We start from the raw sequence: 23,198 nt of genomic DNA on the forward strand, positions 1-23,198 counted from the left end.
GCCTATTAGTCTTGTCAATTTTGACTACAAAATTCTTGCACGGATACTTAAACTGAGAATTGAAAATATTATGTACTCCCATAACATATTAACTGAGTCGCAAAAATGTGCTAGTTCCACCAACATATTTCAAGCTACGTTGGCGGTAAAAGATCGGATAGTCCAGCTAAAAGCAAACAAAAGGAAAGGCAAACTGGTATCTTTCGACCTTGATCACGCTTTTGATCGGGTGGATCAAGGTTTTCTATACAAAACCATGCACTCTTTAGGCTTTAACGCGGGGCTTATACATTTGCTTTCTCGCATATCAGAAGCTTCTACGTCGCGTTTACTGATAAACGGACACCTCTCAGCACCCTTCCCTATTCAGCGGTCAGTCCGCCAAGGAGACCCTCTTTCGATGCATTTGTTTGTGCTTTATTTGCACCCTCTATTGCGCCAGCTGGAGCGGGTGTGTGGGACAGACCTGATTGTTGCGTATGCGGACGACATCAGTACTATTGTTACCAGTGCAGACCGGCTGGATAATATGCGTGCGCTCTTTAGGCATTTTGAACGAGTGGCAGGGGCTCGCTTGAACGAAGCGAAGACAACTGCCATCGATGTTGGTGTAACAGAAAATCCTCTTGTAGTTGACTGGGTACGCACCGAACCAACAATAAAAATACTTGGCATCGTCTTCACAAACTCAGTGCGAGAAATGGTGGCGCTCAATTGGGACGCAATTGTGACAACTTTTGCACGTCAGGTTTGGTTGCACTCGATTCGTTGTTTAGAGTTGCATAAGAAAGTAACCCTTCTGAACATATTCATTTCGTCTAAGATGTGGTACGTGGCGGCGAATTTGTACCCAACACCGGCTCACATTGCAAAACTTACGGCCACCATGAGAACCTACCTCTTCCGTGGTGCATGTGCTACTGTGCCGATGCAACAATTGGCACGAAGTAAAAAAGATGGCGGACTCAAACTGCATTTACCGGCTTTGAAATGCAAGGCACTGCTGATCAACCGTCATCTGCAAGAGATTGATATCCTTCCGTACTATTCTTCCCTTCTTCACCAAGCAACTTCCCCCCGCGCAAATTCCGTCTCAGACCTCCCCTGTCTAAAAACAATACTACAAAATTATCCTCAGCTCCCTTTCCAGATCCGCCAACACCCATCCACCAATCTCATTCACAGTTTTTATGTAATGCGTACAGACAGACCAAAGGTAGAAACAACAAATCCTGGATATAACTGGCCTCAGATATGGAAGAACATCGATGCCCGAGAGCTGCTACCATCTCAACGCAGTGCACTGTATATGTGGGTCAACCAAAAAGTTTCACACAGACGACTAATGAATGTAATGCGACGAACCGACGGCGAGCAATGTTTGCATTGTACAGGACAGATTGAAACCATCGAACACAAATTCTTCGACTGCTTGAGAGTAAGTGAAGCTTACGATCTTCTACAGCAAAAACTTTCGGAACTAGTTGGTAGCCGGCACACATTCCAGAGTGGTGAACTGCTACGACCATCATTAGAGTGGATCGCGAAAACTACGCGAACGCAAATCTTAAAGACTTTGTTAAGCTACATCAACTTTATTGAAGAATGCAGCGGCGCAGTAGATATAAACGCATTACGTTTTAATTTTAGTATCCCGATATAATTATTTTATCTTTTTTTCCAATTGAGACATAATAAACGTATTTAAAAAAAAAAAAAAGCAGCTCATCATGGTTTGACGGATAAGAACTGAGGACATGCGTTTTTATTTAAATGATAATAACACTTGGGTTTAATAGTATTGCTACAGCATGTTCACATTTCGTTATCTTCGGTTGATTCTTGACAGTATATTACCATCCGCTCAGGCACTTTTGAACATCTGGTACACTGACTCGCAATCGAAATGTGTCACAACCAATTTGATACAACACACCCGAGGGAACGGTATAATGTATGTTGTACACACAAAAACACATACATACACACAGGCACATACGCATACACACATGCATACATACCTACATGTATTCCACAAGCAAGCATCACAACATTGAGTTACTATTTCTATTCTAATAGATTCTAACTAAAATTTGTGTGCCAATAGTCATCTCATTAGTAGAGTCACCATGTTATTTTACCGATTACTCGACTTTCAATAAATTTATTGAGATAAAATCGAATACAAAATCTTTGCCTCGTCTGTAAGAAGCAATGGAACATAAAAGTAGTTCAGAAATGATTCAATACTGCTGTTTTAACGAACAAAAAAAAAAAAAGCTCCAGATTTCATGTTATTCTTGAAATTAATCTATCAAACAGAGATAACAGATCTCACTCTAACTAATGGTTTTCGTACATGAAATGACTAATGGATTTGAGATGAATGGGGGTACCGTTACCCAATTTCTATCTCTTCTATTGGTCGATCGTTAGTCCTGAGCTGAAACGGTGGCCTTTATTACCGTTCTTGCATGCACTCACTCTTACATTTCATTCACACATCATCTCACCCATCAGGTCCCAAACGATACATACTCACAATATAAACTGGATGAACATCGTTTGACAGCTATCAGTGGTTTGCTCATTGGTTCGGTCATTATTATTTTATTATATTCTAAAATATTCTATTTCATTCCACAGTATTCCATGGTACACAAACCACCAATAAACGTCAAAGATGGATTCGATTTACCGTTCATTTATTGTCATCGTGTGAAACCCAATTGGGATACGTTTACTCTACTTAATTTTCACTTCACACTGGTAATAAGGGCCGGTAGTATGAAAATAAAACATAAAAAAGAGCTCAGTTAAGCCCTACCGGCCTCTCCAACCCCGGATGTTGGAGCGTAATGCAATCAACATCTTATTCAAGTCGTTCCATATATTATTCATTTAATTCAATTATGAAACTAAAAACTGTAACGCATATCTTTATCAAATTGTAACGCTAATTGATTGTATGTGATGATGTTTGCAATACCGTCAAGCCCACCAACCAAAGGGAGGGAAATAGTAATCAGGGAAGACTCAAGACAAAACTATTTACATTCTCTCTCTCCTCTTGAGTCTACGTGCTTAATGGAAGTCCCGATTCTTGATTGAACTGGAACGCTTTCGGATATCTCAATTACACTCATTCTTGATTGATTATATTTTTTTTTTATTTGGAGTATAAAATTCAGTCGTTAGAAAAAGTAAAATGGACGGAACAAATTCCATAGTCTTTTCAATTACAAATTATTATCCGTTGAAACATTTCGTTTGGTATATTTGGTCTTAAAATAATTTAATAGCACCAGGCTACCTTCTTCCGGCCGAACTGTGGAGCCGACAGTGGCCCTGGTTGTACAGGACTCTTGCTTACTTTGTCGTTAAGCGTAAGATCTTTAACAATTAAATCTTCCGATGGAAAGATATGATCGAACGTTGGACTGCGGTATGATTCCGTTGGTTTGGGTGACGGTTGTTCTTCCAGAATCTCCCACATGTGATCTGTGGAATCGGCAGTCATACTGCGTTCATTGGATTTATCGTTCATTAACTTTTTTAGCTGCTGTGTTGCACCTTCGATGGCTTTGATGTGAGTTTCGCGAATATCGAGTAGATCACATTGGCGTTTAGTGCATTCGACTAGTTTGGTGTCAAAATCCGCGACGCGATCATCCAGCAAACATCGTAGCTGCTGTTCTCTTATCTGAGCTTCATCGTTCCACTTTTCTTCCCATTTAAAAAGATTGTGTTTCGCTTCCGATTCGTACATATTTTCAATGGTGGTTTGCTGGTCAACTTCCAAATCATACTGTAGTTGAAATTTCTTCCGTAGATAATCGATACTTTCGTTGGATTCTGGATTATCAATAGAAATTCTATGCAGAAGCTGTAAATCGTGCTTTAAATCGTTACGAACGGATTCGGAACGTTCGCGCAGCATCATTTTGATGCGTCTAACATTATGCATCGCTGCGACTCGATCTCGGCGCCTATTGTTATAAACTCGGAGCTGTTCAATTTCTTTGGTAAACTCATCCCTCTTGGTACGCAAACGAGACTCATACAATTTCAACTCATTCATTTCTTGCTCCTGCGCTTTTAACTCTTTCACGTGAAACTCCTGACTGTTTCTAAGTTCTTTGATTTGTTGCTCACGTAGTCGGCTCTTTTCTAGCAAGACTTCTTCGTGACGTCTGGCCTCTTCGTGGAGACGAATTTCACGCTCTTGGTTGTCCTTGTGCTCCTGTTCACTCTGCATTTGCTGCTCAATCTGACGATCCATCCAGTTCAGTTTGGCCATCGCTTGGTGGGTGTTTTTGGAGTTCAGTATAATTGCATCGCGGTCATAACCCTTTCGCCACTTGGTGTACAAACTGGCTTCCAACTCCAATCGACGCTTGGCTTCCTCTCGATCGTTTAGACGGTCCCGTACGTGCTCGAGAAGTTCCGTTGGAATCGGTTTGGAATTGGGGCGGTTTTTTGCTGCAGAATGAATAAAAAACGGTATATTTGAATAAACTGGAAACTATCAATGGTAATGTTGCATTAAAAATCGATTAGATTTGAGCTTGTTCTTAAGAGACCTGGCTGTTATTTTGTTGGTACAATCGAAGTTCCCGATATGGCTCAACCTAGAGTGCCTATAACCAGAGTAACGACATCTCATCCTTAATGTTGGCAACAATTCAAAACATTTAATCCGAAATGCTGGCAGTTTCGTTACCTCTACATTGTATTTGACAGATCGCTTGCTCTTTTGGAACAAAACTATCACTCCAAACGAACACCTGTCGTCACTCTAGTTCAATCATATCTGAGAAACCGATGAGATTTTCATTCCGAAACACACACACACACACACACCACATCATCTTGAAATTTCGGAACTGGGAATCGGATCCGGATGAAATTCAGAAATCTTGTATGGAACTTTAATGGCTTTCATTTGAATTTATGTTAGACGAATTTCGCGCTAACTCGAACCAGTGTTGACAGCATCCTCTGCCAGGCCCGTACCTATGATTTCGTTTCGGGAGGGACCCTCAGATAAAAAAAAAATGTTACTGAATTAATTACTTATGTACCTAATTCTCGGTTTGCCTTCTACCGGCGTTTTTAACAGACGCTTTAAACTTTTCCCCTATCCCGGGTTGGCGGTTCAATGCATAGGGCGCTGGTCTTACAAACCAGTTGTCGTATGTTAGAGCCCCGACCTGGAAGGATTCGTAGTGTCAGTAGGACCGTAGCACCAGCCATGGTTCTGTACACTCTGAATCGGCTACGAAGTCTGTTGAAACAGAAGGTCAAATTCAAATTGTGAGTGTGCCCAAGAGAAGGTTATTGTATTACATTTCTTAACGTTTTCCGTCATATTAATTCTGTAACGCATGTCAAACACCTTCTAAATATTTATATAGCACAACAATCCACAAGACTTGTGATGATGCCATATAGGGTAACAGAGGTATTTTGGCCATTTCATATATGTATTTTGGCCCACCTAACAAACTTTATGGATTTAGTCGATGTTAAGTAACCCATGTTGCATCAATTTGAAGCTAATCACATTAAGGTCTGAGGCCAGTGTGTTTTTGGGTGATTTAGAAGAGTAGAGCTTCAAATCTGATTTTCTCAGAAACGGTAACGAATATAAAAAAACCAACTGACAATCTCTTAGAAAATTAGTTTAGTTTATTCTGTGACTTTTGCGATCGGGAATGTATTTTTTTTTTGAAGGAAGAATCGCATAGCTGAAAACGCCGTCTTTCAACTTGTTCATTGAATATCTCGCCTTCAAAAGCATGGATCAAAAATCTATCCTGACAGTGTCTAGATAATTTAATTTAGATACGATTAGTGCATAAAAACATAGGGGTTGTCACGATAAAAATGAAAACATAAATTATAGAAACATAGGGGTTGTCTCGATTGTGAAGGTAAGTCGATTTCTATGCACGCGCCATTTTTCTGCTCCAGTTTCCTGGTAACGTAACGGAAAATGAGAGAGAAATAAAATCGGCTCAGAAAGGTTATCAAACAAGCGGTAGCTTTATTGGATTTTATGTGGTGTAGTCAAACTTGTAACTGAAAATATCAAAACTTTCTTGGTCACCCGGTCCATCGAGAGTCATTTTGCACATATGCGAGAGAGCATGGAGAGAAATGTAATACGCAGAGCGAGGCACGTGGTTATACGCGACCTACTGGCCTCAGCCCTAAAATTACCTATTGCGGAAGGGGTTTTAAAGATATTAACAACATTTGGTGGATATTTTTACAAAGTGGGCCAAAATAAAACCAATCCTAAAGTGGATCAAAATACCTCTGTTACCCTATTCTGAGATCATTTACATTCCTATTTTAAATGACTAAAATTCACTGCATAGAGTAGCACAACCAATTCGTGGAGAACGGGAAATATCTTCTAAATTTATTGGTCATATCAGTAGAAGATCATACAATACCGCCTATAATTTACAAAAAAGTAGTGCATGTAACGCTTCGTAACGCCTTTAACTCACCAAAAAATAACGTTTCATAACGCCTAAAATTTCGCTAAACACTTCGTAACGCCTATAACTTCTAACAAAAGTATTACTTCGTAACGGCTACAACTTACAAAAAAGTAACGCATGTAATGCATCGTAATGCCTATAACTTCGTAATGCAACGCTTCGTAACGCTTATAACTCACAAAAAAGTAACACAAGTAACGCTTCGTAACGCCTATAACTTATAACAAAAGTAACGCATGTAAGGCTTCGTAATGCCTATAACTTACAAAGAAGTAACACCTGTAACACTTCGTAACGCATGTAACACTTCGTAACGCCTATAACTTCCAATAAAAGTAACACTTCGTATCGGCTACAACTTACGAAAAAGTAACGCCTATAACTAAAAAAAATTAACGCATGTAACTCTGCGGGTAACCTTCGCTGAAAATGTCAAAGATTTCAATCGGTATGACAAACGGCTGGCAGTCACGTCTACCTCAAAACGTTCGACTAACTAAGATACAGGCGACTATTTTTTGCCAAATTGGATTTGACAGCCGTCACTGAAACAATTTTGGTAGCCATCTGGTGCCCATGGCTGTCCAGGTACGTGTGAGAAGTCGCGAATTTTTTAAAATAGGTACATTAATTTCTCTAGTTTTCAGATCATGGTAGTCTATGACCAAATAAACTCATACCATATTTTAATCAAATCAAATTCAAATAAAGGGACTGATTGGCATTGTTTGGAACAAACTGATGTTTTTCCTTAAGGGCATATTCAGTAGTGTTCTAGTTCTAGATGCATAATTTATGTCAGTTACAAAGTTTAAATCAGGATTTTAAAACAAGAAAAACTGGCAGCCCAGCAGTGTTTTACTCGTGTTTCAAATATAAAAAAAAAACATAAAACGGCATCGTAGATCAGATTTAAATTTGACAGAATAACTGGTCGAATAAATAAAACTAGAACGGCTTGCTGGGGATACATTTGTTCCAGTTTCTGTTCTATTATAGATCCTCCATATAGAACTTCGCGCTGCTGAATTTGCTCTAAAGATTCATCAAGCAGTTACGTATTACAGACAATATGTATAGATGAGCTTGATCCTAGGTGACCTGGTTGTTATTGGAATTAATAACGCTTAAATACTGCTATTTTCGAAGCATCATGGTTTCAAAAGCTAGGTCTAACAAATTCAACAAATGCAGAATGCTGTGTAATCGTAATTTCGCAAGGTCCAGTGAAAAAGAATCCGCGTTTTAGACGACTTAACTTTAATAAGAAGCTAAAACCATAATACCTTTAATCTCTTGCTGAAAATCATCCTTCTCCTGTTGCAGTTTGGCTCGTGATTTTTCACGCCGCTCGTTCATCTCAGCTTCCTTTTTTTCATCTTCTTCCCGACGTCGCTGCGCCTCCTCGACCTGTTGGTGAAACTTCGGTGAATTCCACGAATCGTAACGAGACGTGATTCTGCTCCACTGATCGTAGTACCGTTCCATCGCAGCCGATTTTTGAAACTTGATCTGTTCCGCTTCCCGACGACGGGCGAGGGCCGCCTGCAGCTTGGCACTCTTCATGGTCGATGAAGAAAAAGTACTAGAAAAGTAGAACAAATATGGGGTTTATTAGTTTATTTCTCAAATAAATAAAAGATGTCTTGAATCTTCAAAACTTAATTTAATTAAAAGAAATTGAGCTATCAACTGAGGTGGAATCCCCTTATAAAAATAAACGATGTTTTGTTGGCATATGCTATTTGCTTATGGTGTCAGTGTTGCAGTAATAATATTTATTCAAGCGTAGGTCATTATTTACAATAAATTTAGCCTTATCGGTTTACGTTTGCACGGATATTTACACAAGCACAGCTGGCTGCCTGCGTAAAAACGTTCGAAAATTCTCGCGGAGACCTAAAGAGCATGATGTTGTCACGATTTAGCGCCATTTAAGGGGGTACTCTATGGAAAAGGTTTCAAACATCGTGCTGTTATTGATAGAGATATATTATTATCTACAAAAATCCCCACTAGTTTGAAAGATATCCAACGCAGATGAGCATGAACTTAAAATGCATGAAATTTTGGTTTTTATTCCCATTAAAACAAGTTTTTTGTGTACTCCTTTTTGATTTTTCAATCAAACTTTCAGATTTACATTGACAGATATTTGAAACTAAATTTTTCCTTGGTCTGTTTCTGTACAATAAAACAGAGAAGATTGACCATTTTTTCTGGTGTTCCATAAAGCTCCCCCTATAAAGACATTCATTTCAGCAGTACAAAAGAGGTAATGAAAAATCACTGTATATTTCCAACAGGATAAATTTGTATAAATTTGTAAGGACGTCGAAATCGAAATAAAAATCTCGAAAACAAAATTTTCGAGATGATGCTAAATCTCATGACGTTTTCATGGAAATCTCATGTACTCCCCCCTAGGGTAATTTTTCAATTGCATGGGGACTTTTTTCGAGGTGCTTAAACTTTTGAGCACTAGCGCTTTATGATATTACAGGTGATCCCAAAATATTATCACCCTTATAATATACAGGGTGATTTTTTAAGAGCTTGAGAACTTTTTTAAACAATAAAACGCATAAAATTTGCAAAATCTCATCGGTTCTTTATTTTAAACGTTAGATTGGTACATGACATTTACTTTTTGAAGATAATTTCATTTGAATGTTGACCGCGGCTGCGTCTTAGGTGGTCCATTCGGAAAGTCCAATTTTGGGCAACTTTTTCGAGCATTTCGGCCGGAATAGCCCGAATTTCTTCGGAAATGTTGTCTTCCAAAGCTGGAATAGTTACTGGCTTATTTCTGTAGACTTTAGACTTGACGTAGTCCCACAAAAAATAGTCTAAAGGCGTCAAATCGCATGATCTTGGTGGCCAACTTACCGGTCCATTCCTTGAGATGAATTGTTCTCCGAAGTTTTCCCTTAAAATGGCCATAGAATCGCGAGCTGTGTGGCATGTAGCGCCATCTTGTTGAAACCACATGTCAACCAAGTTCAGTTCTTCCATTTTTGGCAACAAAAAGTTTGTTAGCATCGAACGATAGCGATCGCCATTCACTGTAACGTTGCGTTCAACAGCATCTTTGAAAAAATACGGTCCAATGATTCCACCAGCGTATAAACCACACCAAACAGTGCATTTTTCGGGATGCATGGGCAGTTCTTGAACGGCTTCTGGTTGCTCTTCACTCCAAATGCGGCAATTTTGCTTATTTACGTAGCCATTCAACCAGAAATGAGCCTCATCGCTGAACAAAATTTGTCGATAAAAAAGCGGATTTTCCGAATGGACCACCTAAGACGCAGCCGCGGTCAACATTTAAATGAAATTATCTTCAAAAAGTTAATGTCATGTACCAATCTAACGTTTAAAATAAAGAACCGATGAGATTTTGCAAATTTTATGCGTTTTATTGTTTAAAAAAGTTCTCAAGCTCTTAAAAAATCATCTTATATATAGATATATAATGGAGCGGTAAAAACAACGTGTTTTGTCGGTTACGTCACTTATACCATCATATCTCCGGAACCAAAAGTCGCAGCCAATTGATCTTCGAACTTGATTCATCTCATATTTATGAAGATTCTCATTGCTAATCGGGTAATGTTATAAAATTTCAAATGTTGTTTAAACAATTGAAAAGTGAACATTTCACATTATGAAGTCATCTAACATATAATAGTGGTGTAATTATGTGAAATAGTGATCATGTCGAATCAATTAGTAAATATTCTGAAACATGACGAACTGTAAAACTTGAGACGAAAATGTTTCCTAAATTGTAAGATGAATTTACTGTTCAATGGAAAAAAGGCGGATGGCTAATGTCAGAGACATAACTGGATGTCGTGAATACGAATAATATTGGCACGTTTCCTTCACACTTTCCAGTATCAGTTGACTGATCGATTGTGTGAATTGTGCAAGCATTCTACTTCTTCACTACTAGAATTTGAAACGATGCGCCTACACTTCAGTACCGATAAGTTACATAAAACATTCTAACACACAATTAAATGTTAGAAAGTAATTTTTAAAGTTCTTTATAATAAAATAATAGTGGTTCTGAAAAGAACCTTTTATGAAGGCATTTGTGCTGGAGTGACGAGTTGAATTGGAATTGCGATCTATTTCCATTTGTTATCCGTGGATGAGATACTGCTATGGTTGGCGCAAGTATAGCGTTTACAATCGATTATAGTCTTCCAATGAAGAAAACATTAATTCACTGGGTTGATCAATGATACAATATGTCTGTGATATGAAAAGTATTTCAGATTTCATATCCAACTTCATATACTTGCTCATGAAATCAATGAATTGAATATTATCTTGTTTTGAGGCATCTATATTGAAATCCTCCACAATTATCATCTGCGTTTTTTTACGAGAATATAAAAATGGGGCGTACACTTTTCAAACAAATTTGGATTTTTAGTGGTGTTAAGAAATTCTTTCCTTTCACCATATTCAAATCTATATATGTAGCAACCCTGCTTCGCCTCGGCATATTTCGAAACGACACCCATACTAGTAAAGAGATATGTTCTACATGAATACTGTAATTTTCGCATTGCGTGAGAGCGATCCCAGTCGTAATTGAATGTGTTAGTGACGGAGCAAACTTTTATTCAACTTCCACTTTAATGAATCTGATACTTTTGGTAGGAATTGGAAAAAAACTCTGATCTGTGGGACTCAAAAGTGTCTTGAATTGTCACGACCAGGATCTGCTTTTAGATCTGAGGTGACTCTTGGCATGTACACTCGGTGAACTCATCTGAAATTTGACTCATTCTCATTGGAATTCATTGTGATTTCCAAATGGAGATGAAACAATCCATTTCGGAATCAGTAGGTGCATTTGGAACTTACAATGACACAAATCCGGCCAACTTAACTGAGCAGCGCTTCCATGACGACTGACGACTTCAACTAGCAGGTTTTTGGTGTTCTTCGACACACTTTTGCTGTTCGGCGCTCGCTTCATTCCAGAAGCGTGAGGACTTCCATGTTGCTCTCCCGTATGCAGAGATGGCATTTCACCAGAGTTATACACGCTAGAGTCAGATTTTTGCCACACCGAGGATGAAAAAAACGAAGCACCGCACAAAGAGGAAAGCGCACTTCTTCTCAGTGTCGAATAGACAGCATTTGAGTGTGTGCTTGTGGTAAAAGCAGCTGGCGCGAGTGAAACACATTCTCTTCGCATGAATCGCTCACACGCGCTCTCGTCTAAATACACCCAAGTGACCACTGGCGCGTGATGGCGAGCGACAACTTCTGTGAACTTCAATTAATAGAGAGTAGATCTGGCCTTGCTATGAAAAATTTGCAAGGAAAACCGAAAATTTTACGATAAATTGTTTTATTTTGCTGATTTTGCGTGTCCACGCTTCATCTACGAAAACCATACAGCAGAGTGCTCACCGGCGTGTACACCTCTGTGAAAGTATCTGCATCCACCTCAGAGAATTTATTAGCTAATGCTCTAGCACTTTGGTGCGATTCAGTGGAAGAGGTAAAAGGAAATAAACAAACGCACTCATGATGCGTGCACACTTACACAACAGTGGTGTATAAATGTGAAAGAGAAGAGCTCTCGTTGAAGTTGTCAGTGCGAGGGGAGAAATTTTGCTTGCTCTTCGTCACACAGAGGAGATAGACATCTCTGCCCGTATGTCTTGCTTCGACAAGTGTTGCTCAGAAAATGAAAAAATGAGCTGATTTTAAATGCTATGAGCTTTCAAAATACGAGAAAGGCAAGCACGCGTCATGAGTTTTCCTCTTTGATACTCGTTGATACCAAACATTTCAGAAAAGTTCAATTCTCAGTTATTTGAAACAACTGAAAATTTTATCATAAAATTATGATCACATTTCCGATGGCAGGTAGCAAAAATTTTGTTGATACGATATATACGATATAAGAGATATTCACGATCAAAAACTTATCACTCCCTCAGAGGGTAAATTTTGAAAAGGCATCCTAAAAACGATCGTTGAAGGATTCAAAACCATTTTTTAATGGGAAAGCGTGACAAAAACTCAAATTACCCTTTAAAAATATTTCAGTGCAGTTTGGTTATGAGATAAATAGATGAGATGGAAATAGGAGCTCAGATGAAACAGAGAGCCGTTTCCCTATTCACTACAATTCCAGTTGTTTTTTTTTCTTTATGGACTACTCTGTCCGAGTGTGGGGGCTACAAGGCTTCCCACTTTCCACACCAAACGAACTAGCCTATGGTGCCCAAATGAACACTAGTAACGAAGGAGCAACGAAAGATACGAGTATCTTCTATTGTAAGTTCACCAGAGAATTTGTCACTTAGGCAGGATATGTGCTTCACCAGGTAACAAGTCAATTATTAGGCCGGGCGTCTGTATCGTATCGGCATTTTGTCATCCTACCATTTGCTTCTTTGTTTTGATTATCTTCGTTAGTGAAACTTAGGAGAATTCCGTATTCTATCCGTTTCGATCTTGGCCCTGTTTTCCTATATAGTCTTCTGAAGCGGTACAAACGATTATTACTTTAAGTATCTACGAGAAAAATCTGTGGTCTACTAACACTAACTGTTCTGATCTGCACTAATATTTTCTGTCTTTGTCGATGTTACGCATGAGAAAATATCAGAAAATGTATAAACAAGATTAAAACAAAAATCACTCAATCTTCAACCATGAAAGTGAAAATCAATGTACTTTTACATTCACATAATAGAAAACGAATGATGATTGGTGAGTGTGTGAAGCATTAGTATAAAACTGAGTGAGAGTACTGAATGGTTGAGAAAATACCAAGCATTTTTCAACGCAATCTAAGAGAGAGCTACATTTAACATGCAACTGAACTACTAGGTGTGCCAATGTTGGATGATGCTGTCCACGCGGGTTGCGGCTCCCAAAGGCAACAAAGAGGACTTTTCCATAGGTCAAAGCGTAGTATTTGTTCTTGCATGGACAATGTCTGACAAGTTTAGAATATTCAGAATAAGGAACATATCCATTTTATTGTCCCCCTTCTGGGAATTGTTCTAATTACGATTTGAACTATTAGTGGCTTAGAAGGTACCATCTCTTTCATTCTCGGAAATTTGGGTTTCACTGTTTGTCATCTGATGGTTCTATTACTGTTGACATATCCTAAATATTATAAATCAAGTTGTGACATATCTATCATACCTTCTGACACATTAGGAATTTTATCGTTTGCATTGTATATTTTTGATTGTAAGAAAATATCGTATTTTTCTACCACACAATCGTTACTAGTAGAAGGGGATGATTGTCGTTGCTAAAGTTAAGATGTGTATTTGGTGGGACCTAACCGGTCTCATTCATTCTGAGTTATTGAAATCGGGATAAACTATCATCGGGGATGGTATCAAACAGGCTATGTGCAACTTAGTCGAGCACTGCGACTCCATTCTACTTGGGAATGTACAAACAAGAACGTCTACTCCATATTTTTTTTCTCCAGATATTGTGCCGTCCGATTAATATTTGTTCAAAAGGCACATGGTTTTTATTGATCAGCAGTTCCACTCATATGAAGACATCACAGAATGTCTGCATTCATGGGTAACCTCGGAAGGCAAAAACTTCTACTGTCAAAAAGGTTATAGACAGCGAGAACTGTACTGCCCATACTCGCATATCAGTTCTATATCGATTTTCGCCAATTTTTAATTAGCTAAAAAATACTATCAGAAATTGCAATAAAAGTTGAGGGTTTGTTCAATAAAGTGGGAAATAAAGATCAATTCATGCCTGTCCCATAAGCAAAGTACCCGCATGTCAGTCGCATTCAATGCAAATTTCAATAATTTCATTTGTTGCAACATTGGAATAGCAAAGGTGTATTACCGATATTTCATGAATAATACCATGATTTAGCATTAGGTAGCACAATAAATCAAAAAAATTCTAAAATAAAATTCTGATCGTCTCGATTATATGGGACTGATATGCAAGTGTGGGTAGTGTAGTTGGACACCTAATAACGATTTTCTTATTATTTTACATCATATGAAAAAATTCAAATTCGTTATAAGGGTGGATTACAAGACGTATATTTAAGGATACATTTTTCCCCGGAAATATTTTTTTTTAAATTTTCTTCACGTTTCGTCTTCGACTCTTACGTGCATGACAATTTATGTTGAACTGTTATGCCACCTAGTAGTTCAACTTAAACCACTAAACAGACGTAATGCTTCTGCTATTTACAAAACACTTTTTCATTTCCAAAAAATGTGTTAGATACACACGAAAAAGACCATGAAAAACCTGAATGTGACGAATTAAATCTTTGGGTGGTCTTCCTCAAGCTTGCAAAAAAACCTCTAAATGAGACCTGACACCACGAAAAAGCGTGATCAATCTCTTGATATCCATTTCCACAAAAACAAAGATTACTCTCTGCAAGCCCAATACGACGATGCATCTAAAGTATAATGATTGGACATTCATCTCGACGTCACTAGAGCAACGTTATTGTTCAACTGATTTCCGCTGTTCTGTAGAATGCTTTCCTAATGACATTATAATCAACTAAGAGTCGTTTTAATTCGCTCTTCAACATCTGCTAGCTGGTGCGACATTCGATCGATCGGGGATGATGTACGAGTTTGGGTAAGTTTTTGCCGGCACATTTCATTCCAGTTTTCTTGTTTCACCAAACATGACCGGGCCGACGGGGAGTCCCCGGTGTGATTTTTGCTAAAGGTAGGGGCGACCTTCCATGTTTAACTTCAAATTTATATTTCGTTCATAGAACTTTGCTTTGCGATGGCTAGAATCTGTTGACAGTTCTTTCCTGCTGACTCCCACATGAATATGAAAAGCAGGATCAGAATGTATGTTTTCATTATAGTGATTGTAAGGAAAAGCTGATTTCAATTAATTGTATAATATCAATGGTGATTCGTTATGAAATTTACGGGTTGTGCACTGAATATGTGGTATGATATTAGACGTAACATTTCATTGTAAGTGTACACTAAAAATTGAGGAATGCATATTTGCTTGTGTTTTTCAATACAATGAAATAACGATACGCCTTTGGATTGGAAATTTTTATTAAACTAATTTCGTATCATCGATACGATAGAAGAAGCAAATCTGTCGATAATTTCATCAATAAAACCGCTGCAACGTTGCAACTGAGACAGCAATTTGTTTTCAACTGCCGTAAGCATAATCCACTTAAGCCTCTCCTGAAGGTGTGCATACAAGTTCTAACAGAGCCAAACGTGACAGAGAGACCAACAAATCTCAGAGCTGAGCTTAGTAATTCCTTCTCTTCTTGAACCTGTGCGGTAACTCATGTGCACGGAAAAGAAACTAACACAGCGATGAGAAATACTTGAAATTTTCAGTTGGGTATATGAGATGTGTGTAAATATACGTAATTTCGGTGCACAAGGCAAAGTGCTCGAGTTCAGAGCACCACGTATTGGCTACTGCAATGCGATATGAAAAGATCGGGGCTCATTATTTTTGGTCGGTACCATCCGACCTGTTTTCATCGAATAGAATCTAAAACCCTTCTTAATCCACCTAGTGGTGTGATAATGCCTTTCTCTACTTTCATAACAGTCTCATGAAAATATGTTTCATACTTTTATTAAATAAATTTGGATGCTAATTTTGACACCAATAGATTCAGATTGATTCGAGTAGTTCACAAAAGCATTTTTCCAAATTAGTGCTTGACATTTGCGTTGCCTATTTGTATGAGAACAGTGATGCTAATCTAAAAACCTGTTTTAATCCACCTAGTGGTATGATAATGTCTTTCTCTTCTTTCATAACAGTCTCATGAAAATATGTTTCATACTTTTATTAAATAATTTTAGATGCTAATTTTGTCACCAATTGATTCAGCCTGATTCAAGTAGTTCACAAAAGCATGCTTCAGTGTTTATGTCACACAGTCAGCATCATTTTTCCAAACTAGTGCTTGACATTTGCGTTGTCTATTTGTAATCAGTGATGCTAATCTAAAAAAGCCTTCTTAGTCCACTTAGTGGAATTTTCATATATCTTGAAAAATCACCATAGGGGGGAGTACATGAAATTTTCGAAATCGAAAAGAAATTTTTGATGCCAAAAGGCTTAGAATTGCATGAAACGTCGAGATTTAGTGTCATCTCGAAAAAAAATTTTTTTTTGAAAAAGTCGACTTTTTGGGACTTTTTCTTTTTTTTTGGGAAAAAGTCCCAGAAAGCTGATTTTTTCAAAAAAAATTTTTTTTGAGGGGACACTAAATTTCGATGTTTCATGCAGTTTTAAGAGTTTCGGCATCAAAAAAAATTTTCGATTTTGGAAATTTCATGTACTCCTCCCTATGGTGCTTTTTCAAGATCGAAAATTGTCAAACCTTTACCACCGGGCAGCACCCCTTAAGCATGTCCGATTTAGGTCAAATTTTGCATGAAGGCTTTTTTCGAGGTGCTTAAACTTTTAAGCACTAGAACTTAACGAAAATAGAGTTGATCCCAAAATTTTGGCACCCTTATATATATAAGAACGGTAAAAATCAACGTGTTTTGTCGGTTACGTCACTTATACCATCATATATCTGGAACCAAAAGTCACAAACATTTGATCTTCGAACTTGATCAACGGCCCGACAGTAGCTTTCAAACGAGCCCAAGTTTGTGAAAATCGGATCAGCCATCTCTGAGAAAATTGAGCGCGTTCAAATACAACGCTTTTTGTCGGTTACGTCACTTATACAATCATATCTCCGGAACCAAAAGTCACAGCCATTTGATCTTCGAACTTGATCAATGGCCCGACAGTAGCTTTCAAACGAGCCCAAGCTTGGTAAAATCGGTTCAGCCATCTCTGAGAAAATTGAGCGCGTTCAAATATCTTCGAAAAGTGCATACACACACACACACACACAGACATTTTCCGATCTCGTCGAACTGCGTCGAATGGTATATAACACTATGGGTCTCCGAGGCTCCGTTCGAAAGTCGGTTTTTCCAGCAATTCTAATACCTTTCTATAGAGAAAGGCAAAAATAGTTGAATGCGGATGAGGATACAATTATTTCCTTTAATCTGGCCGGTTGTGCAGTGAACGAGGTGCACACGAGGACGACGCCACAGTAAAATTATCAATAAAAATAATTATTTTGTTGGACAGTTTATAAAGGGTGATTTTTTGGTTATATTTTTTTTTGGCAGCACTGTTTTGACAGATCGCGCGTGAATCGTGTCTAGTGTCTTTTTCAAACTTGTTCAGTTTGGTCTATAATTTAATTATGAATCTTCGTTTGGTCTATAATTTAATGATGAATGGACGCTGGTAAAATTGGGGAAAGATCCACTTATTTATCGAAAAATTGTGTTCAGAGACGCTGCTAATTTTTGGTTGAATGGATACATCAAAAGGTACCAGCTAGAAGCATTTCAAGAGCAACCAATGCATGTAAGAATTGGACATACCTTACATGTGATTTCAACAAGACGTTACCACATCCCATACGGAGGGCGAAATTATGACTAAAATGAGAGCCGCCTTCGGTGAACAGATTATTTCTCGCTTTGGACCCGTCAATTGGTCGCCGAGACCGTGTTATTTAACATTTTTGGACTATTTTTCGGGGGCCATGTTAAGGCTCATATGTACAAGGAAAATCCAGCAACGATTGGCGCACTGGAAGCCAACATTGAAGCATTTATTCCTGAAATACTGATCGATATGTTGAAGAGAGTGTGTCAAAATTGGACCTTGCGCATGGGCCATCTAAAAGGGAGCCGCGGCCAACATTTGCGTGAAATCAACTTCAAAGCTCACATAATATTTACTCCAATAAAGATTCTAATAAAAATTTCATCAATTTTCTCAATTTTTTTGTGTTTTTTCTGAAAATCCTTTTGGAAAATCACCCTTTAAATGGAACGTCGTATTTCACACAAATTTATATTCAAGAACATAAAAAATTGTGTGATTTTACAATTACATGACTTTGAATCGAATGAAATAAAAAACCAAAGATCAATAGCAACAGCCGAGAAACAATAGCAAAGCAAACATTCTTTTTTTTACTTTCTCTTTCGACTATATTCGCAACATATCTACTATAAGTAATGTTAGAATAATTGAAATATTGGCCCTTACCATTGATTACCAGTCTCTCTGCCTCATCTAAACTTTTTGAAATGATTGTAAGTGATGCCATATTAGATCGAGTGAGGAATTACGTTTCATTTGATCAGCATGGATTCATACCAGGAAGATCAGTTTCGACGAATCTGTTAACATTCACGTCTAAGTGTATCGCTAGCATGGAGGAAAAAACTCAAATGGATGTTGTCTACACTGATCTAAAAGCAGCATTTGACAAAATCGACCACGAAATACTTCTTTGTAAATTATATCGTCTCGGATTCTCTGCGCAGCTCGTGTCCTGGTTAAGATCATATCTGACTGGTAGAGTATTACGAGTGAAGTTGGATAACTGCCCATCATCTCAATTTACGAACAATTCAGGAGTTCCTCAAGGTAGTAATTTACCAGACCATTACTTTTCGTACTGTTTTCAACGATGTCTCATTTGTTTTGCCAAATGGCTGCAAATTGATCTATGCAGACGATTTAAAATTGTACCTCGTAGTTCGTACCGTAGAGGATTGCCAGCGGTTACAATATTTACTAGAATTGTTCGTAGATTGGTGTCACAGAAACAAGCTAATTATTAACGTGGCAAAATGTCAGGTGATTACGTTCCACCGTACTTTGAATCCTGTGAAATTTAATTACAGTATTGGTGGCTCTGTTCTGACTAGAGTTAACCAGGTGAGCGATTTAGGAGTATTGTTGGATGAAAAACTGACCTTTGATTCACATCGATCACTGATCATTTCAAAAGCTTCACGTCAATTGGGATTCATTTCAAAAATCGCTAAGGACTTTAAAGATCCTCATTGCTTGAAGGCATTATATTGCTCACTCGTTAGACCTATTCTTGAGAACGCTTCATCAGTTTGGTTACCGTATCAGCTCTCGTGGTGCATGCGAATTGAACGAGTTCAAAAGCGGTTTGTTCGTTTAGCATTACGGAATTTACCGTGGAGAGATCCCTCGAATCTCCCACCATATCCGGATAGATGTCGACTAATCGGAATCGAATCGCTGTTACGTCGCCGTAAAATACAACAGGCAGTAGTTATTGCAAAACTGATCAACGGAGAAATCGATGCACCGGAATTGCGATCCGAAATTAATTTTCGAGCACCGAACAGAACCCTGCGGAATGGCACTCTACTTCAGCAAAGATTTCATAGAACTAGTTTTGGATGTAATGAACCGATAACCGCTGCCATTCGATCATTCACTGCTGTAGAAGATCTTTTTGAGTTTGGCGAATCATCCAGCCGCTTCGCTAGTAAAGTCAAACGATCTTCTGTGTTTTGATATTTTTTCTAGTCTTTAATTTTTGTTTTTAATTAAATTATGTGTATTTTGTTTTTAATAATGTTATGTGACTATTAGTTTTAGATGTATTGTGATAATTATTATGTGTTGTTTTTTTAAAAGATGGTGGTTTTTGCGCCCGTTTGAGAATGACATATTTTATGTTCAACTCAAATGGGTTTTTCTCCACCCATATCCATGTAGATTTCGTATCTGATGGATATTACAATAATAAATAAATAAATAAATGAATAAATCAATCAGCATCTTATTGTCGTTCTCACTTCCACTTTCACATTCACTTCACTCACATACCACTTAACTTGATTTTACCTAAAGCTTGCTTCAGATAGAATTGGAACAAAGACAATTGCCTGTATTTCAGTTATTTATTATTGAATTCAAGATCTTTTTTTTATACAAATGTAGCGTTTTCTTCATACTTTTAAGAAAAAATACGGATAAAATTATTCGTCACGATTTCGAAGGAATTCTCGAATTTTTCCTTCCACACGGCTCATAAGGCGACGCACACCTTCTTCGTCCATCGTTTTAGCTATCTTATTCCACGAGATTGTCATCTGATTAATGTCTGTGACAACCTTTCCCTTTGCCTTGAGTCTCCTCTTCATGATTGCCCAGTATTTCTCAATAGGGCGGAACTGGGGGCAGTTGGGTGGATTAAGGTTTTTCGGAACAAACTGGACCCCTTTCTCTGCATACCATTCTTGAACGACTTTGCTGTAATGACAGCTTGCCAAATCTGGCCAAAACATTACGGGCTGGTCGTGGGATCGAATGAACGGCAAAATTCGTTTTTGGAGACACTCTTTTTGGTATAGTTCCGATATCATTGTATTATTTGTAACGAAAACTATCGTTTTTTTGCCATAGCTGCAAATGCCCTGCCAAATCATAAATTTTCTTGCAAATTTGTCGGCAAAAACAAATTTAAATTTGGCTAGAACATCCCCCCGAGCCGTTGCCAAGTAATTTTTTTTACCTAAGATTTGCCTGAAGTCAGCCTTGACATAGGTTTCATCGTCCATCAGAAGACACCCGTCGAACTTGGTCAGCAGCTGGTCATATAGTTTCCGAGCACGAATTTTGACCACACTATTCTGTTTTATGGTCCGCTTTGATGGCTGTTTGCTAGCTCGATACTTCTTGATTCGTTCCCGGAGTCGAGTTCTCCTCACGGTACTATGGGCTGCACCGAATTTTCTGGCCCAATCACGGTCCGACAGATTAGGATTCCTCTTAATCGTCTTCAAAATCTTACCACGCAGTTTCCGTTCGACAGTTCCACTCCGACGATTGACTTGAGGCTTCCAAATCGTCGTCGATGTTTCCTTATACCGTTTGATAACGCGCCATATGGTATTTCTGAGCAATTTCAGCTGTTTAGCGAGCCTAGATTCAGACCACAATTTTTTCCCTTCTTTCGGTTTCCATGGTGATTGTTTACAAAGTACAGTCGATTTGCGGAATGTCAAAAATCATACGTGAAGCTGATAAAATTCCCGACACGTGGGCACCAAGAACTTCCAAATCCGTCCACCAGGAGCGCCACAATATGAGCAAAAGTTTGTTCCAATTCTAAATGAAGCAAGCTTTAGCATATAGAATCATTGAATGGCTAGTACTACGATCCTACTTACACTAAGAATTCCTTCAGGTCGGGACTCGAACATACGACAACTGGTTTGTAAGAACAGCGCCGTATGCATTGAACCGACCACTAATTGTAGCTTGCTCAGCAACTTTTCTTATGCATGATTGTGCACTTTTTCAGATGTTGCGAACATGTTCAACTTCTACTATTTTTAAAAAATCTGCGAACGTTTTTTCATATACTCTCTTATAAAATTCAATTACGTCTATTTCTTTAGATAAGAGTGAAGAATTTTTTTTAAGAACTCCATTCTTCTAGAAGAACTAGTTCCTTTGATCAATTGACAAAGATATCCGATTCCCAACACTACACGGAACGACCGAAATTAGCTCTGCGCCTAATTCGTATTACTGTTTTTGAATTAGTTGATTTTAACAACAAAATTTCCAAAATAACTATAAAATTAGTTAAAATTTAGAATTTACTGTGCTGAAAAAAACTCTTATTTTTAGAGAAAGTGTTTAGTTGGCGAATATTCTGGACACAAACCAGCAATATTTCAATCCAACACTAAATTCTCATTGACAACTAATTTCGTTATTAAAATCAGAAACTTTGATTCTATTTATCTATCACCGTCATTACTGAAGGACAGCAGTGTCAAAGCAAAACAAACCATTAAAAAGCTAAAAGGGACAGTCTTGTTGAAACTGCTCGCAAATTGTTTAGATGTTTTTCGCATGTGTTACGATATATCCCTATATAATTTTCTAAACCGATATGTAAAAATGACGTAAACTGTTAGTGGAAAGTGTATTTATTCAGAATTTGTGCGCAGTTAAAGCGATTGTGGGTAATAATGTTTTAACGCGAAACAGTGAAGTGAGTTTCGAATGTTGCACTCTAATTGTACACGTCAAATGATGTTTTTTTTTGTATCTTCTCATTCCAGGCTACGCCGTCCGGTGTACTACTTGTATTCGGTTTTTGTTTTCCGAGTGTTCAAAGTTTTCAGTGAGAGAGTCGATTTCGCGAAGTCGAATGAAGAAAACAGCGATTTAGAAGTAAAATTTTCAAAAAGAAGTTTATGTTTCGCTTATGTCTTTTTCTCCAATACAACATCGTATTTATACCTGCCAATATAGAAAAGATAACCGCGACTGAAATTTTTTTCGGTAGTAGTGTGCCATCTAGTGGCTAGTAGTCGTTACGGTGTTAACGAGCGCCATATAGCTGCTAATTGCAGAAACCAATTCAACCATTTATGTTGGTTGAAAACAACGTTTTATTTCTCTAACTCAACTAAAAAATTAGTTGAATGGATATGAAGCGTGCCTTAGCTAAGAAATGACAGCACGTTTAATTGGTGAATTCAACTAAAAAAATAGCCATTTCAACAAATATTTTATTATTATTAAGAAAATTAGAATTAAAAAATCTAAATTAGCAAAAGTAAGATTTTTTTAGTTGTCTCAAAAAATAACTAACTAAAATCAGAAAATCAACTAATTTTTTCGCCAAAATGCTAATTTCGGTCTTTCCGTGGAACGACCGAAATTAGCTCTGCGCCTAATTCGTATTACTGTTTTTGAATTAGTTGATTTTAACAACAAAATTTC

At 37.8% G+C, this 23,198-nt stretch overlaps 1 protein-coding gene across 2 annotated transcripts in view; it reads right to left on the bottom strand.

Moving 5' to 3' along the window:
- Positions 1-3,181: 3,181 nt before the first annotated feature.
- LOC131427164 (trichoplein keratin filament-binding protein) overlaps positions 3,182-23,198 on the bottom strand; it is an 85,773-nt gene continuing 65,756 nt past the window's right edge. For both annotated transcript variants that reach the window (XM_058590129.1, XM_058590128.1), the window contains 2 exons: positions 7,802-8,100; positions 3,182-4,482 (listed from right to left, as the gene is read on the bottom strand). In XM_058590129.1, coding sequence (XP_058446112.1) covers positions 3,296-4,482; positions 7,802-8,081 — 1,467 coding nt within the window. In that variant the 5' untranslated portion in view covers positions 8,082-8,100 and the 3' untranslated portion in view covers positions 3,182-3,295. The remainder of the gene's footprint in view (positions 4,483-7,801; positions 8,101-23,198) is intronic.

This window comes from Malaya genurostris, chromosome 2 (genome assembly GCF_030247185.1).
Source record: "Malaya genurostris strain Urasoe2022 chromosome 2, Malgen_1.1, whole genome shotgun sequence".
NCBI classification, from domain to species: domain Eukaryota; kingdom Metazoa; phylum Arthropoda; class Insecta; order Diptera; family Culicidae; genus Malaya; species Malaya genurostris.